Source organism: Toxotes jaculatrix, chromosome 2 (genome assembly GCF_017976425.1).
Source record: "Toxotes jaculatrix isolate fToxJac2 chromosome 2, fToxJac2.pri, whole genome shotgun sequence".
NCBI lineage: Eukaryota > Metazoa > Chordata > Actinopteri > Toxotidae > Toxotes > Toxotes jaculatrix.
In genome coordinates this window covers 360,144-378,133 of record NC_054395.1, presented here as the reverse complement: position 1 = coordinate 378,133, position 17,990 = coordinate 360,144, and the positions used below count along the sequence as shown (strand labels likewise).

Here is a 17,990-nt window from a genome sequence, read left to right as displayed (position 1 = left end):
TTCACATTCGAGTTCTTCCAGAAAGTGTTGATGAACCTGCATGGTCACAGACTGTCCCCAAAGGTCCAAACACTTAAAATAAAGATGCTTCAATGAGCTCATAAGTTAAAGTGATGGACATTTGAGCCTTCCACAGTTTGGCTTGTTGGACGTTTGGATCTTCTATTGCCACTTTGACTTTATTTGAACTTTCAGATCTTTCTTATAATGTGCTGTTGGAAGGGATGGAGCATTTGTTGGAGGAACCTGCATCATTTCCAGTGTAATCCAGATGATTGTATCATACATCCTCATTACATCATCACTGCTGTTATTTCACATGCTAAACACTATACTTTAAGCATTTCTGCCAACTAGCAGGGCTTGCTTGGGGCTCTCTCCTGAAGAGACTAAAAAGACTGTCCTTGGAATTATGACTTAAGTTCACTTTTTTTACCTTGAATAATTTCTAAAAAAATATTCTAATGTTTGTGTTTTCTTATTTGGTTTTACATTTTTCAAATTAGTTGAGGATAACCGCAGTGAACTTCCAAATGATGGTGTTTGTATTTGTGATTGGATGTATTTTTTGGTTGAACCCTTTGTGTTAAATACACTCAGTGGCCATTTTATGATGTGAGTTAGTGATGGTTTCTGATTTGCTCTTTCCATTTACACTCATGAGCGAGGCAGAATATTAGATACGGCTCAAATCTTGTACTTTCATTCTTATCTGTTGTGGTAACATTGTAGAGCCTTTCATTAGTGGTGCATTGCTTTGCATGCACACTAGGCACCTCTATAGCACAGCTATAGAGGTACCTAGTGTGCAATGCAAAGCATGCACACTAGGTACCTCTATAGCACAGCTATAGAGGTACCTAGTGTGCAATGCAAAGCATGCACACTAGTTAGTGGTGCATTGCTTTGCATGCACACTATTGTTCTTCTGGTCCGTTTTTCTTCTTCTTCTTCTTCCGTGTCGACTTTCGGTTCGTAACTCGTCCCACACCGTTGAACGCACACTAACAAATGATACATCAAAACGTGCGGCTCGATCGGACTCGGTGTGCTTGTATTTTGTTCTCCAGAATATTCACGTTTCGCGAAGAAATTCGCGAAAAACCGGCCGAAATTTTCCCATAGAGAATGGCTGGGAAATTTTCAAAAAAGTCGCAAATTCTCCCCTTTTTCAAACAGTATCTCCTCTGGCATACTTTCACCTAGAAACACCATTCAAACTGTAAAATGTAGACACAAGTCTCGTGTATTCGGGGTGTATTCAACTTTTTCAAAAGTTGTGTAGTTTTTGAACTGTGAGCTCCAACTGATCATGAGTGATTTTGAAAAAATTCAGGGTTTTCAATGAGTGTGTATTGCGGAATGTTCCAGGCTAGAGTGGGAGGTTAGAGTGGAGAGGCTTTAAAAAAACTCTCTGAAATTTTTTCTTTACACGACGACTACGGCCACAAATTTTACTCTAGAGCAGTGAAATTCTCCAGAGTTGTAGCCACACTTGTCCTCTCTCTCACAATGTGTTTACTTTTTCTGTAGGATTTACGGTTTCTCTTTGGCGTGCCTTTTAGCGACAAGAGGAGCTCTCAACTGCTCCATTGACTCCAATGTTAATTGAGCAGAGGATTTTTGGAGAAAAGCAGAAAATCCCCTTTTTTGAAACTTGCTGTAAAATCCACATTTTAGACAGTAGGACCATAAAAAATAGATTCAGGTCTTCCTTAAAGTCTTGTCTCTTTGACGGTGCCGTTTGTTTAGCGATACCATGTTTTGTTTTTCCATGGATAGCAGTTGTTCGGCAGGCCCGATTCGGCCGAAAATGAGCTCGTCAGAGCACCTGTGAGCTGCCTCAGCGGCGGGAAAGCTCATCCCCATGGCAACCGTGACTGCAAGAGCTGTGGCTCTCTCTCTCCCTGTAACAACTCTATGTCTCTCTGTCTTTGTACCTTTTGACACAGACACAGATATAGACAGACTGACACACACAAAGTCAATATTGTGCGGTGCGCCAGCACCGCACAATATTGACAGAGGCACACAAACACAAACACAAACACACACACACACACAGACTCATACACACACACACACACACACACAATAGTCAATACTGGGTTGTGCGAAGCACAACCCAGTATTGACACAGGCCCACTCAGGCACACACAGACACACACAAACACAGACACACACATAGACAGACTGACACACACAAAGCCAATATTGTGCGGTGCGCCAGCACCGCACAATATTGACAGAGGCACTCAAACACAGACACACGCACAGACTCATACACACACACACACACACACACAATAGTCAATACTGGGTTGTGCGAAGCACAACCCAGTATTGACACAGACCCACTCAGGCACACACAGACACAGACACACAAATACAGACACACACACACAATAGTCAATACTGGGTTGTGCGAAGCACAACCCAGTATTGACACAGATCCACTCAGGCACACACAGACAAACACACACACACACACACACACAGTCCATATTGTGCGGTGCGGTAGCACCGCACAATATTGACAGAGGCACACAGGCACACACAGGACAGAGGCACACAAACACAGACACACAGACACACACACACAATAGTCAATACTGGGTTGTGCGAAGCAACCCACAGACCCTCTCAGGCACACACAGACACTGACACACAAACACACACACACACACACACAGGACAGAGGCACACAAACACAGACACGCACAAACACACAATAGTCAATACTGGGTTGTGCGAAGCACAACCCAGTATTGACACAGACCCACTCAGGCACACACAGACACAGACACACACACACACACAATAGTCAATACTGGGTTGTGCTTCGCACAACCCAGTATTGACACAGACCCACTCAGGCACACACACACAGACACACTCATATAGATATACACTCAGATATACTTATATACTTATACTTAGATACACTCACACACACATACCCACAGTCAATGTTGTGTGGTGCGGTAGACACACACTCATATAGATACACACTCAGATAGACTTATACAGGAATGCATTGGTATGAATACTAGCGGTGCAATGCACCACTCTCGCGATTTCCCAAAGGGAAATTGTCTAGTCTTTTATGTAATATTGTTTTGGGTACAATACATAACTTAGCCCTGTGCCTGTATTGTATGTATTGGTATAATCTACTGGGAAACCTTTTCACTTTTCTAATTGTAAAATGTCAAATGTAATTAATGTTCCTAAATGTTCAAAGGTGCTGTATTTTAAACATTTTTGTAGCATTGTTAATGTTATACTGTGCTATATTGTGCCGGTGCACTGCTTCTTACATGATGGAAAGGAGTTGGCTTACAGGCCAAAAGCCATGGTAGTGTTTAAGTTTAAGTTTAAAAATGATTGCCAGCATGGACAGTGATATATCACAATATGATTCAGTGTAAGACTGAATGGCATTCATCATTTCTGTTTATTGATCTTCTTTTACTTATTTGTGTTTGTGTGGGCCACGTGTTGAGGTAGGCGTGCACGCGTGAATTGAGTGGGGCATCTGGTATATGTGCCAGCTGTGACGCCTTTTTAGAATGTTTAAATTCCAACACATTGGACATAGGTGTACAGTGGCATCTCTACAGTGCAGACACATTTAAACGTTGCTGTAATTTTGAACTTGTTTCTGACAATAAAGTTGTCACAACTATGCTGTGTTTTGCTTTGCGATTTATGACAGAAGACAGAATGGCCAATTAGAAATCCATTACTACTGTATATATGATACTTTAATAAATACATAGAGTTTATGTGAAAGTTCCCCTTAACTGTATATATGATAACTGAATAAACACATAAAGTTTATGCATAAGTTTGCATTAACTTGAATCAGATCTGGATAAGTTATTTAATTTATTCACATTGTCTTGGTATGATAGAAACACATTGAAGTAAATGGGACCTTCACATTGAACTTATGTAATAAAATTGCATGGAAAAATTACATGTAATTAAAATACTTAAAGTCTACGTTTTTGGCATAATTATTTTTTTGAGTGTATTCTTTTTTTGTAGCCATATTATTAGAGCCCTCCATCATGATCAATGGCTACAAATGGCATGCCCCCGGGCCATTTTGTGTAAGTTTAACATGGCGAACTGTGTGGTATAGGCTTCATACCACAGTTATGAAACAATTAGGGTTTTCTGAATTCACCTTTCTGTTTTATAAATACATATCTATGGAGCCTCGAGGAGGCCTCTTGTGGCCTCGCGTTATTATCTCGTGGCCATGCATTATTTATTTTTTTTATCCTGTGTCACCAGAGGGGCTCCGTACATATCAAGTACAGGGCCAAAATCCTTTTCCAGGATAAATGTGAACATAAATGTGCTTCACTGTAAGGCTATATGACCTTCAAATTGGTTATTTCTAATGTTGATAAAGTCATAAGGATAACCTAACTACATATCTAATGCTCCTAACTTTGCTACCTGCATTTGAATAATATATTTACCCATGACGGTCAGTCATGATTTTTGTAACTGGACGTGACTAACTGGTCCGAAGATAAGAAGTTTGAACGTTGTTTTCTTGCGACGATGCCGAACAACAAATGCACGTCTCTGACGGCCAATCACAAGTGATATGCAAATGTGAAAAACTTGCATAACCAATGATGGACTTGCTGATTGGTCAAATAAGGCTTTGACCCTTGACACCCAAGTAAAAGTACTTTTTTTTCTATTAATGTGGATCACGTTCATTTTGGCTTTGCGTAGTAACGTATAGTTAAAGATGTTAATATGTATTTTTAAAAAGGCTGAAGATTTATTAAAGAACACCCACACCGTTGCTGTTTACAGGAAGGGGATGAGCAGACTCTATTTTCTGAGGAAGCTTAGATCTATCAATGTGTGCTACAAAATGCTGAAGAAGATCAGAAAAAGTTTAACCCTTGCTCAAAGTTGAACATAGATGTATATGTTAAATCAATAGTAGGCAAATTGACAGCTGATTACTCTGAAAGTACACAGTGGTAGGACTTCATATGACTTATGGTAGCAGTACAGTAAGTACTGCATCTAAAAATATCAAAGTCATTGACTACTTATGGACAGAAAAAAATTTAACCCTTGTTCAAAGTTCAACACAGATGCATATATTTGAACAATGATAGGTACTTTGACAACTGATTACTCTGAAAGTACACAGTGGAAGTACTTATGGCAGTAGTAGAGTAAGTACTGCATCTAAAAATATGAAAGTCATTGACTACTTATGGACAGAAACATTTTTTGTCCTTCCTCAAATTTGTAAACACATGCATATGTAAATAGTTGGTCGTTTGACAGCTGAGTACAAAGTGGTAGTACTTATACCTTTAAAAAAAAAAAAAAAAAAAAAAAAAAAATATATATATATATATATATATATATATATATATACATACATATATATATATATATATATAAGAACATACCCTACAACGCGTTTGCTCTTATTTTGAAAGGTGAACGTGTTGTTCGTCCCTACGTACCGTAACTGTTAGTTGCAATGCGCATTTGAGATACAGGGGCGGCTGATTTGACTAAGCAGTAGAAAGTAGCGGCTGACTTGACCGCAGTGCGCTAACGCGACTATGGTGGAGATGATGGAGAGGAAGCAGATCCAGGTAACTTTTGAAACGTTTGCCTGTGTTCCGCTTTGAAACTCGGTTGTTTTTAAGTAAACAGGAATTGACCTGATTAAAAAAAAAAAAAAAAAAAAAGTGGTGGTCTGGGTAATTGAAGCGCGAGCATCTGTGACGGCGTGAGGGCTTTGATTGGACTAAGGAAATAGTTTGTGTCGGAAGCTTCGCGAGCTGTTTATAAACACGCGCGCGTAGTTGGTTACATTGGGTAAAAGCGCTCGCGGTGGCTTGTGCTGTACTAAGTCACTGTGTTTGTCAGTATGGTCTCGTTTTGCTGTTATTTTCTCTTCCTTCTTCAAAGCGTCGGGTTTGGTTGAGCCCAAGGGGGAGTAGTGAGGATCACCTCCAGAAGGGAGCAATTCTCCATTGACCCCCATGTTAAAATAGCCAACTTTACAGCCTAAAAAATTTTTTCAAAAATTTATATAAAAACAATTTTATTTGGTCTCATTTTTCTGTTTAAAAAGTCCGACATTGCATGGACAGAGCAGCTCCGTCAGTCAGCGGCTGCTGTTGTTTGTGTGCTTCTGTAACTGTAAATGGATAGTGGATGGAGGCAGCGGCGAAAGCCGGTAAATATATAATATTAAACATTTTAATAAATTATTTTCATCATTATCATTAATAACGACAATAATAATAATAATAATGTTTTTAACTTTTTAATATATTTTATCAATCTGAAATAATAATGATTGTTTCACAGTTAAATAACAGGCACAACTCCACCAAACCCTGCAGCTCCACCTAAAACCTCTCTATCTGAAACAGTCATGTTTAAAACATAGCAGCAACATTATGCACTCTGTTGTATGCTGTGTGTTGCGGTTACACAGGGTCGAGCTAGTCGGGTTGGACTCGGGGACTGTCGTGTGGTGGATGCATAGACTGTATAAGACAGAGGTCACTAACAGGCGGACTGCGGTCCGGGTCCAGACCCAAACGCCGTCCTATGCGGATCCAGAACTACAATCAATAAATTATCGATTATTCTACATCACGACGGGACGCTAATATTTTAACCAGCACGGCTTTTTTAGTCTTTACGGTATCTGTTTAGCGGACTTTACAGACCAATTACATGCGAGTTAAGCCATCCCACGTGACGCTGCTCAGCCAATCAACTTTGAAGCGCGACTCTGAATACAGAGATGAGAGAGATCAGAGGTGAGTGACAGGTGGAAAGGGAAGTTAGCGATACAAGGAGATGTCATTTATAGACAAGTCATCCGGAGACAGGAAGAGAAGACAGAGAGGCGAGTGAGTGGGAGACAGGGAGAGAAGACAGAGAGGCGAGTGAACGGGAGACAGGGAGAGACGACAGAGAGACGAGTGAGCGGGAGACAGGGAGAGACGATGGCCCTGACACCATTCCAGCCCAGATTTACTTATACTTAACAAATTAAGTGACAATAAATATTTTTGAATTGTACTTTGTTTAACAGTCAATTGCAAATGTTGATATATATATATATATATATATATATATATATATATATATATATATATATATATATATATATATATATATATATATATATATATATATGTCATATATATATATATAGTTGTATATATATATAATATATATAGTATATAAGTTGTAGCCACACTTGTCCTCTCTCTCACAATGTGTTCATTTTTTCTGTAGGATTTACAGTTTCTCTTTGGCGTGCCTTTTAGCAACAAGAGGAGCTCTCAACTGCTCCATTGACTCCAATGTTAATCGAGAAGAGGATTTTTGGAGAAAAGCAGAAAATCCCCTTTTTTGAAACTTGCTGTAAAATCCACATTTTAGACAGTAGGACCATAAAAAATAGATTCAGGTCTTCCTTAAAGTCTTGTCTCTTTGACGGTGCCGTTTGTTTAGCCATACCATGTTTTGTTTTTCCATGAATAGCAGTTGTTCGGCAGGCCCGATTCGGCCGAAAATGAGCTCGTCAGAGCACCTGTGAGCTGCCTCAGCGGCGGGAAAGCTCATCCCCATGGCAACCATGACTGCAAGAGCTGTGGCTCTCTCTCTCCCTGTAACAACTCTATGTCTCTCTGTCTTTGTAATTAAAACTACAGCAGAACTATAGGGGTCATAGACACACACATAGACAGACTGACACACACAAAGTCAATATTGTGCGGTGCGCCAGCACCGCACAATATTGACAGAGGCACACAAACACACACACACACACACACACACACACACACACACACACAGACTCATACACACACACACACACACACACAATAGTCAATACTGGGTTGTGCAAAGCACAACCCAGTATTGACACAGACCCACTCAGGCACACACAGACACACACATAGACAGACTGACACACACTGTAACGAAGGACTTTGTTACCGTTGACTGTCGGGTTATGGTTTTGTAAATATTATTGTAAATATTGTGCACGGTGGGTTTTGGATATTGTTTATAAATAACTAGACAATCTATAGTAATGGCGAAAGGCACTTTTATTAGATATTTGGCAAATAACATTCAAACATGAAAGTTTCACGGGATAACGGCAATATTGGTTGCGTAATATAGTTATCATATGTGAGGAGTCGGCCTCGGTCGGATGCCGGGGTGGCCGCTCGGCTCCGTCTGTAATGAGAGGAGGTCGGTTAGACTCCGTGGACAGCGGACGGTCCAGAATTGACGGACACCGGCAAAAGTGATGAAACGTATTGTGGTATTTGTGAGAAGAATAGTGGAAGTGCCTTACAGAATTGTGCATGTTATCGTTAATACTCACCTTCTGCCTGTTTTGCGTTCACCTGGGGTGCGTCAGGGAAAAGAGTCCCCTGGGTAACGGACGGGGTTAATAATGTTCCGGGTGCAGCCAAGTGGCAGGGCAAGACGGGGGGGGGGGGGTACGAAAACTGTCTTATATATATCATTATTGTAAATATGTTTATGGTGTTTGGTTGAGGGATTATTTTACAGCACGCAGGTTATTTTAAATATTTTTTGTTAAATCTAATAATCATATTTTTCATATTATCATATTTATAAATCTATATCTATGAACACCTGTGAATGGTTTTGTCTAATTATGCCTACCAGGCCACAGTATAAAAGGGCGCCCATTTTAAATCTACGTGGTTACTGGCTAGGCCTCACCCTGTGTGTTGCTATACCTGTGTTACAAAAGAGAAAATAAAAGAAAATACGTATCTGCATTATTCCACCTTTGCCTTGGCATTTTTATTCCTCTGGCAGTCTCTGGTGTCAGAACGGCCATTCTAACACACACAAAGTCAATATTGTGCGGTGCGCCAGCACCGCACAATATTGACAGAGGACAGAGGACAGAGGCACTCAAACACAGACACACGCACAGACTCATACACATACACATACACACACACACAATAGTGTCAATACTGGGTTTTGCGAAGCACACAACATTACTAGCAGTGCAATGCACCACTCTCGCGATTTCCCAAAGGGAAATTGTCTAGTTAGTGGTGCATTGCTTTGCATGCACACTAGGCACCTCTATAGCACAGCTATAGAGGTACCTAGTGTGCAATGCAAAGCATGCACACTACTGTTCTACTCCGCTTTTTTCCGCTACTTCTTCTTCCGTGTCGATTTTCGGTTCGCTACTCCTCCCACACCGTTGAGTGCACACCTACAAATGATACATCAAAACGTGCGGCTTGATCGGACTCGGTGTGCTTGTATTTTGTTCTACAGAATATTCACGTTTCGCAAAGTTATTCGCAAAAAACTGCGAAAAATTTCCCATAGAGAATGAATGGGAAAAGTTTAAAAAATTCACAAATTCTCCCCCTTTTTCAAACATCTACTGCTCTGGCATACTTTCACCTAGAAACACCATTCAAATTGTAAAATGTAGACACAAGTCTCGTGTATTCGGGGTGTATTCAACTTTTTCATAAGTTGTGTAGTTTTTGAACTGTGAGGTCTAACTGATCATGAGTGATTTTGAAAAAATTCAGGCTTTTCAATGAGTGTGTATTGCGGAATGTTCCAGGCTAGAGTGGGAGGTTAGAGTGGAGAGGCTTTAAAAAAACTCTCTGAAATTTTTTCTTTACACGACGACTACGGCCACAAAATTTACTCTATAGCAGTGAAATTCTCCAAAGTTGTAGCCACACTTGTCCTCTCTCTCACAATGTGTTCATTTTTTCTGTAGGATTTACGTTTTTTCTTTGGCGTGCCTTTTAGCAACAAGAGGAGCTCTCAACTGCTCCATTGACTCCAATGTTAATCGAGTAGAGGATTTTTGGAGAAAAGCAGAAAATCCCCTTTTTTGAAACTTGCTGTAAAATCCACATTTTAGACAGTAGGACCATAAAAAATAGATTCAGGTCTTCCTTAAAGTCTTGTCTCTTTGACGGTGCCGTTTGTTTAGCGATACCATGTTTTGTTTTTCCATGGATAGCAGTTGTTCGGCAGGCCCGATTCGGCCGAAAATGAGCTCGTCAGAGCACCTGTGAGCTGCCTCAGCGGCGGGAAAGCTCATCCCCATGGCAACCGTGACTGCAAGAGCTGTGGCTCTCTCTCTCCCTGTAACAACTCTATGTCTCTCTGTCTTTGTAATTAAAACTACAGCAGAACTATAGGGGTCTTTTGACACAGACACACACATAGAGAGACTGACACACACAAAGTCAATATTGTGCGGGGCGCCAGCACCGCACAATATTGACAGAGGCACACAAACACACACACACACACACACACAGACTCATACACACACACACACAATAGTCAATACTGGGTTGTGCGAAGACCCACTCAGGCACACACAGACACACACATAGACAGACTGACACATACAAAGCCAATATTGTGCGGTGCGCCAGCACCGCACAATATTGATAGAGGCACTCAAACACAGACACACGCACAGACTCATACACACACACACACACACACACACAATAGTCAATACTGGGTTGTGCGAAGCACAACCCAGTATTGACACAGATCCACTCAGGCACACACAGACAAACACAAACACAGACACACACAGACAGACTGACACACACACACACACACACACATTCAGACACACACACACGCAATAGTGTCAATACTGGGTTTTGCGAAGCACACAACATTACTAGCAGTGCAATGCACCACTCTCGCGATTTCCCAAAGGGAAATTGTCTAGTTTCTTCTTCTTCTTCCTTCCCAACTTTCGGTTCGAGCGCATACTAACAAATGATACATCAAAACGTGCGGCTCGATCGGACTCGGTGTGCTTGTATTTTGTTCTCCAGAATATTCACGTTTCGCGAAGAAATTCGCGAAAAAGCGGCCGAAATTTTCCCATAGAGAATGGCTGGGAAATTTTCACAAAAGTCGCAAATTCTCCCCCTTTTTCAAACATCAACTGCTCTGGCATACTTTCACCTAGAAACACCATTCAAACTGTAAAATGTAGACACAAGTCTTGTGTATTTGGGGTGTATTCAACTTTTTCCTAAGTTGTGTAGTTTTTTAACTGTGAGCTCCAACTGATCATGAGTGATTTTGAAAAAATTCAGGCTTTTCAATGATTGTGTATTGCGGAATGTTCCAGGCTAGAGTGGGAGGTTAGAGTGGAGAGGCTTTAAAAAAACTCTCTGAAATTTTTTCTTTACACGACGACTACGGCCACAAATTTTACTCTATAGCAGTGAAATTCTCCAAAGTTGTAGCCACACTTGTCCTCTCTCTCACAATGTGTTTACTTTTTCTGTAGGATTTACAGTTTCTCTTTGGCGTGCCTTTTAGCGACAAGAGGAGCTCTCAACTGCTCCATTGACTCCAATGTTAATTGAGCAGAGGATTTTTGGAGAAAAGCAGAAAATCCCCTTTTTTGAAACTTGCTGTAAAATCCACATTTTAGACAGTAGGACCATAAAAAATAGATTCAGGTCTTCCTTAAAGTCTTGTCTCTTTGACGGTGCCGTTTGTTTAGCCATACCATGTTTTGTTTTTCCATGGATAGCAGTTGTTCGGCAGGCCCGATTCTGCCGAAAATGAGCTCGTCAGAGCACCTGTGAGCTGCCTCAGCGGCGGGAAAGCTCATCCCCATGGCAACCGTGACTGCAAGAGCTGTGGCTCTCTCTCTCCCTGTAACAACTCTATGTCTCTCTGTCTTTGTAATTAAAACTATAGCAGAACTATAGGGGACACAGACACACACATAGACAGACTGACACACACAAAGTCAATATTGTGCGGTGCGCCAGCACCGCACAATATTGACAGAGGCTCACAAACACAAACACACACACACACACAGACTCACACAGACTCATACACACACACACACAATAGTCAGTACTGGGTTGTGCGAAGAGGCACACAGGACAGAGGCACTCAAACACAGACACACGCACAGACTCATACACACACACACACACACACAATAGTTGTGCGAAGCACAACCCAGTATTGACACAGATCCACTCAGGCACACACAAACACAAAAATAGACACACACAGACAGACTGACACACACACACAGTCAATAATGTGCAGTGCAGAAGCACCGCACAATATTGACAGAGGCACACAAACACATTCAGACACACACACAATAGTGTCAATACTGGGTTTTGCGAAGCACACAACATTACTAGCAGTGCAATACACCACTCTCGCGATTTCCCAAAGGGAAATTGTCTAGTAAATGATTCTCTTATCTTATCTTCACACTTTTCTGACTGAACACCTCTGATGATGTTACCATGTTTGGAGTATAACTTTTGTGAGAGAGAAGGAAAAATGTTACAATCCTTTGATCCTTTGAAAAATGTTAATGTTGCAGTTTTTGCAGAGACCAAGCAAATTCTTGGTCTCTGTTACAGTAAAATGAAAATGATTTAGGGTTTTCGACCCGACGTGATGATGTCACCTTGTGCCATGGGAAACCTTAACAGTTTTTTCATGTTTGATAGACCAAACGATTTGGAGAGAAAATAACTGACAGATTAATGGATAATGAACAGCCCTGCTTACAGTGAACACATGCATTAATATGATGGTAGCATATACATGTGGATTTATCTAGTCTCGCTGGGACACGGTTCGTTAGTGAGGCCATTGTGCAAACCCATAGCTGAATGGAGCTCAAATGCTTTATTTTATTTTGTCTCCCCATAAACAACAAATAACTAAGAGACTGTGCCTTGTTATAGCAGTAAAAGCACAGGTGTAACTAATAACATTAATGATGGCTCTGCTCTGTTCAAGTGTCTCGGTAAACTGTGACAGTGAGCCAGTGTGAACAAGACCAGAATCCTGAATCTGGTGGAAACTAATTGGAATTCGGCCATCTTTTCTTTAGTTTTCCCTGCTCTGACTGAGCTTTCTAGACAGACATAAGGCCTGCTGGACATCACAGGGGACACATCATGGAACTGCATGACAGCATTTGAAATGTTTCTGTTAACTACATTTAAGGAAGCTTAGCTAAGTGGAAACTAAGTACATTTACACAAATATTGGACTTTAGAATTTTGAGGTACTTGTATGTAAGTATTTCCATTTCATTCTACTTTACATTTTACTGTAATCCACTACACGTATTTGATAGATATGACCTGTGGTTAAAGTGGGCCAGAACCATCTGGAACAGTGCCCCTGCACCTTTGATTAATAAGTAAATAAACCTGAGAAGTAGTTTCATACATGTGGACCGAGTTTGAGTTTGTAAAATACACTGCATTGTTATAGATTAAACCAGTTTGAGCTTCTTGTTATGCCTTAGAAAACAGATGGCAGTTCCTCCAAAAAGACAACTCCACTTTAAACTTTTCTGATGGTGTAATTTAGAAAACGGTTTGAGGACCAAACATAGAATTATCCAGTATTTCATAGAGAGTTCAGTTCACAGGGATTTCTTTTTGTGGTCCGTGAGTGAAAACTGAACCATAAAGACTTGGAAAAAGCATTATTGAAACAGTAGAAAAATAACTAACCACCAGGGTGAAATCTGCTTTCATATTCCAATAACCCAGCTGTTGTTAGTATAGCCCGCTGCAGTATACGTGAATAAAACACTGATTGTATTCTGATGATCTGTCCTGTTAGCTTCAGAGGTGCTGTCACTGAAGAACTGTTCCCACTTTGTTTTCTCCTGTCAGCTGCTGAACCTTGAGCGAGTGCAGGCGCTGGAAACCTGGCTGAAAATAACCGATACAAAACTGGTTCAAGTAAATGGCCAAAGGAAGTACGGAGGCCCACCTGAAGGTGAGAGAAGCTGCTGCTGCTGCTCAGCTCTATCACCCCACCTTTACACACAATTACAGTGAAATGAAATTGAAGTCAGGAAGGATGAGTGGCTTTAGCAGCTGTTTATTTTATTTAATTTTAAAGGCCCAGTGTGTAAGACTAAAGGGGATCTTTTGGCAGAAATGGAGTAGCGTATTTATAATGATGTTTTCATTAGTGTTTGGTCATCTGACACTAAGATTCGTGTTTTCGTTAAATTAGAATGACCTCATGTTTCACCGCCATGCTTCTACAGTAGCCTAGAACGGACAAACCAAACACAGAGAGGGCCATTGGCATGTTTAGATTACCTGAAGGCCACCGTAGGGAGAGAAAATACTTGTTCGTAAAAATCAGTTAATTGTTGGGTCACCTGACCTGGCGAGAGCCCTGTCCTTTCTGCTCTCAGGGTGGGACGGACCCACCCCAGTAGCCCACTGTGAGGTCTTCATCGGCCATATTCCAAGGGATGCCTACGAGGACCTGCTCATCCCCCTGTTCAGCTCTGTGGGCCCACTGTGGGAGTTCAGGCTCATGATGAACTACAGCGGGCAGAACCGCGGCTTCGCATACGCCAAATACAGTTCATCAGCTGCAGCTTCTAACGTGATCCGCCTGCTGGACGGCCACATGCTGAAGCCCGGCTTCCGCCTCAGCGTCCGCCGCAGTACAGAGAAGAGACGCCTCTGTGTCGAATACCTGCCAGCCACCACCAGGCAAAAGGACCTGCTGCAGGTACAGTGGCACTGTGGCTTGTCATTGTCCTAGCATGACAGGAGCACCCGTTCTGTCTAATATTAGTCATTGTCTGAAGTACTTGTTTTTCTTCGAACTAAAAACATGGCTGAGTAACATCCTGCTGCCTGTCTGCAGCAGGAAGTACCACAGAGGTGGTTTTAAGGCTGCGACTGCTTTGTGGGTAATTGTCTCCAGGTCCTGCGTGAGCTGGCAGAGGGCGTGGAGAGAGTGTCTCTGAAGGCCGGACCTGGTATAGAGGGAGTGTTGGCCATAGTGGCCTTCTCATCCCACCACTTAGCTTCTATGGCCAAGAAGATGCTGGTGGAAGGTAGGTGAGCTCCTGCTGATGCTGAATCACTGCCAAAACCCTGCACATACACCGGGAATCACCCAGAACAAATTCCATGTTCAGGTGATTTTTAAGTGAAAAGAAGTAAATCCAGCCTCCTGCAGCACAAAGGCATTATAAATGTCACATATTGTGAGACGAGTGTTTCCTTCTGTACAAAACAGCTCTGGTACTTCCTGCTTCACTTCCTCTTCTTGTCTGTCTCCAGCGTTCAAGAAGCATTTTGCGCTGACTGTCTCGGTCAAGTGGCAGTCAGCACCGAATGTGAACCCGGGCGATCCACTGCCTGCACAGAAACCTCCTGAAGGCCTCCTGGCGCCCCCCCCAAATTCCCCAGGGCCCTCAGCCCTGCCTCCTCGTCTGGCCAGCCACGCATCCATTACCCCGGGTTTCTGCAGGGCAGTGGGAGGACCCGCTACCCCCCCATGCCCACTCCCTTCCTGCTCCTCTTCCTCCAAGGGGCAGCTAGTTTCTGCAGGATCACCAGTGATGCTCCTGTATAAGGTGTGTGAGGCGACTGGGGTTGGCCAGCCGCTCTATAAGATGTACTACAGCCATGCTGGGCTGGATGGATTCCTCTTCTTTAGCTACACAGTGTGCATCCCCAGGTTAACCGCACCCTTCAAAGGGCTGGTAATGATCCTGCCGGGACCCACTGTGACTGCCACGCTGGAGAAAGCTCGGCAGGCTGCAGCCAAGCAGGTCCTGCTGAGGGTTTAAGAGAACCAGTTAGCCCGCTGACGACTTGGCGAATCTGTTAGTCTAAGATGTTATGTATCCAAGAAAAGATGTTTGATCTTAAATGTAGTTAGTTCATTTCTGCATGTTTTTTATTAGAGTTGTAGTGGACCTGTTTGTCTCGTTTGAACTTCTGCAGTTTGTTTTATGCATGCTTTTCTTTGTGTGTTATTGTTGGATGGGTTCCTCATTTTAATTAAATGAGATCTGAAAAGAAAATGTGATGGTATTGTTACTTCATGGAGATGGTTTGGACTGGAATCCACTCCATTTGAGAGGATCATTAAAAAAAGACCAACTTACAAAAAGTGGGAAGGACTGCGGTGCTCTGAACTCTGCTGGCATCAGAGAAGTATGGTCAGCAACTCACATCTGATCACATTTGGGATATGGCCATTTAAGGAAATTCAATCAGGGATTCAGTTTTGTTTAAATGATCTGGTTCGGAGCTTCAATAATCTTAAAATCTGAAATGGTCTTGATAGGTCTAAATGGTTTTGATAGTAGCAGAAGTGTGCTGACCCTTTCAGTGGACAGGTGGACAGGAGGCAGACACCCTTTGACTGTAATTGAGTGAAAAACACCTTTACATCAGAGTCAACTCAGAAACCATGTTTGAGTGTTGAGCACAATGATGAACATGAGTGTGTTTATTTAAGACACTGGACAGAGCAAGCCTGTTTGATAAAGGTAGAAATGAGCCTTTTTGTTAACAGTTGAAGTTAGAAGTTGAACTGCAGTAACTCATAGAGGGATTCAGGTAGACAGTAACAGAGTTTCTCATCCTCAGTCCTGAGCAGATAAAAGAGGGACGCTGCTCTAAAATGCTCTAAAAATAACATGTTCACATGTGACCTGTTAAAAGCTCCAGCTTCAGTAAATAGAATTTTAACCTCCAACACTTTGCTCTGAAGAGTCAGTGACAGGCAGCTGAGTGGAACCAAGCAGAGCGAAGAAGTCAGTCATTGTGACGCTCGCCTCTACTCTTCACACACTCCTCACACAACCACAAAGCAGGTGGAGAATGTGTAACAGTGTGTGTATATGTGTCCTTTCACAGACACAAATACTATCACTGTTATATTTGGAGGAACAAAGTGGTGAGGAGTGATCTCACAGACACAGAGAGCAGCAGTGTGGACAGTCTGTAGGAGGGTGTGCATGTGTTTGCCTGAGAAACAACAAGAGAATTTTGCTGTTTGAGTGTGTTTCTGACTTTAGTAGCATGTAGAAAGTTTGTGTTTTATCTTTGATGTGTTCGTCTTTGCTAAATGACCCATTTGCTTCTATAGTCTCTGTATGTGGATGATACTAACATGAAAAGTAAAGCTGAAGGTGAAATGAAGGAGATGCAGAGAGACAGTACAGGAAGGAGTGAGTCTACATAGAGACAGATGAAAGGAGGGAGAGAAACAGGTGGAGGAAGGAGAAGCTTGAAGTGGTGAGTTTTCAATACACTGAATAAAAACACAGCTTTCCCTCATACTTTATATTTTTAAATGCACATGAAAACATTTGAGATTTTTAAATCAGCTCATGAGTCATTTTAAAATTAATTCCCGATGTCAGGAGTACTAGCTTTTTCTGGGGTTTTTAGTTTTAAACTTTAAAGATTAAACTAAGATGCATGAATGAAACTTCACTCCATCTCTGTGTTTCTCTGTTAGTGTTGATGAAATCAGTACAGCAGGTGTCTCTGCCTGTTTCTAGTTCTGCTTCCTTCATTGGAGCAGAGCTGTTTTCATCCTTCATGTCTCCACCTGTCTGATCCTATTAGATCACAACACGTCTGCTGAGCTGATCAGCTCTGTAGCCCAGCAGATGGTGAACTGAGAAAATTAACATTTAATCAGCTGATAACAGAAATGAGATGAGAGGTGTCCTCCCTCCCAGCCTGTCTTCTGTCAGAGGGCTGGAGCTGCTCTCTTGTGTCCTGTCAGAGTTTGGACCTCAGTCTCTTCTCCACCAGTCTCCCCAGACAGAGCAGCCACACACAGACTGTCTTCCGTCTTCTGTCCTTCAAACCAGGACAAAGCTCCATGTCTCCTTTAGTCTTCTCACTGTCATTGAGATATGTTTTCTTCATCTTGAGTCAAATCATGAATGATTTATTTTCATCTGGTTTACTTTACTTTTCAAAAACTGTGTGAGCATCTGGAACATGAAGATGAGGCTAGTTGCTTTTATCGCTGCCTTTCTTGATAAGAATCATTTCTTTGGCACTGACAGGCGTCTGTTGATGTTGCAGGTT

At 41.9% G+C, this 17,990-nt stretch overlaps 1 protein-coding gene across 1 annotated transcript; it reads left to right on the top strand.

Moving 5' to 3' along the window:
• The first annotated feature begins 5,630 nt into the window (after positions 1-5,630).
• LOC121193628 (dead end protein 1-like) lies at positions 5,631-15,721 on the top strand. Its single transcript, XM_041056028.1, has 5 exons — positions 5,631-5,654; positions 13,788-13,893; positions 14,324-14,649; positions 14,848-14,980; positions 15,210-15,721. Exons 1-5 carry the CDS (start codon positions 5,631-5,633, stop codon positions 15,719-15,721), a joined length of 1,101 nt encoding a protein of 366 aa, XP_040911962.1.
• The last annotated feature ends 2,269 nt before the right edge of the window (positions 15,722-17,990 follow it).

Excerpts from the sequence above, each read along its gene's own strand:
- LOC121193628 (XM_041056028.1), top strand. The coding sequence starts at position 5,631 with ATGATGGAGAGGAAGCAGATCCAG. Across the intron at positions 13,894-14,323 it reads GTACGGAGGCCCACCTGAAG|GGTGGGACGGACCCACCCCA; the intron begins GTGAGAGAAGCT and ends TTCTGCTCTCAG. Across the intron at positions 14,650-14,847 it reads GGCAAAAGGACCTGCTGCAG|GTCCTGCGTGAGCTGGCAGA; the intron begins GTACAGTGGCAC and ends AATTGTCTCCAG.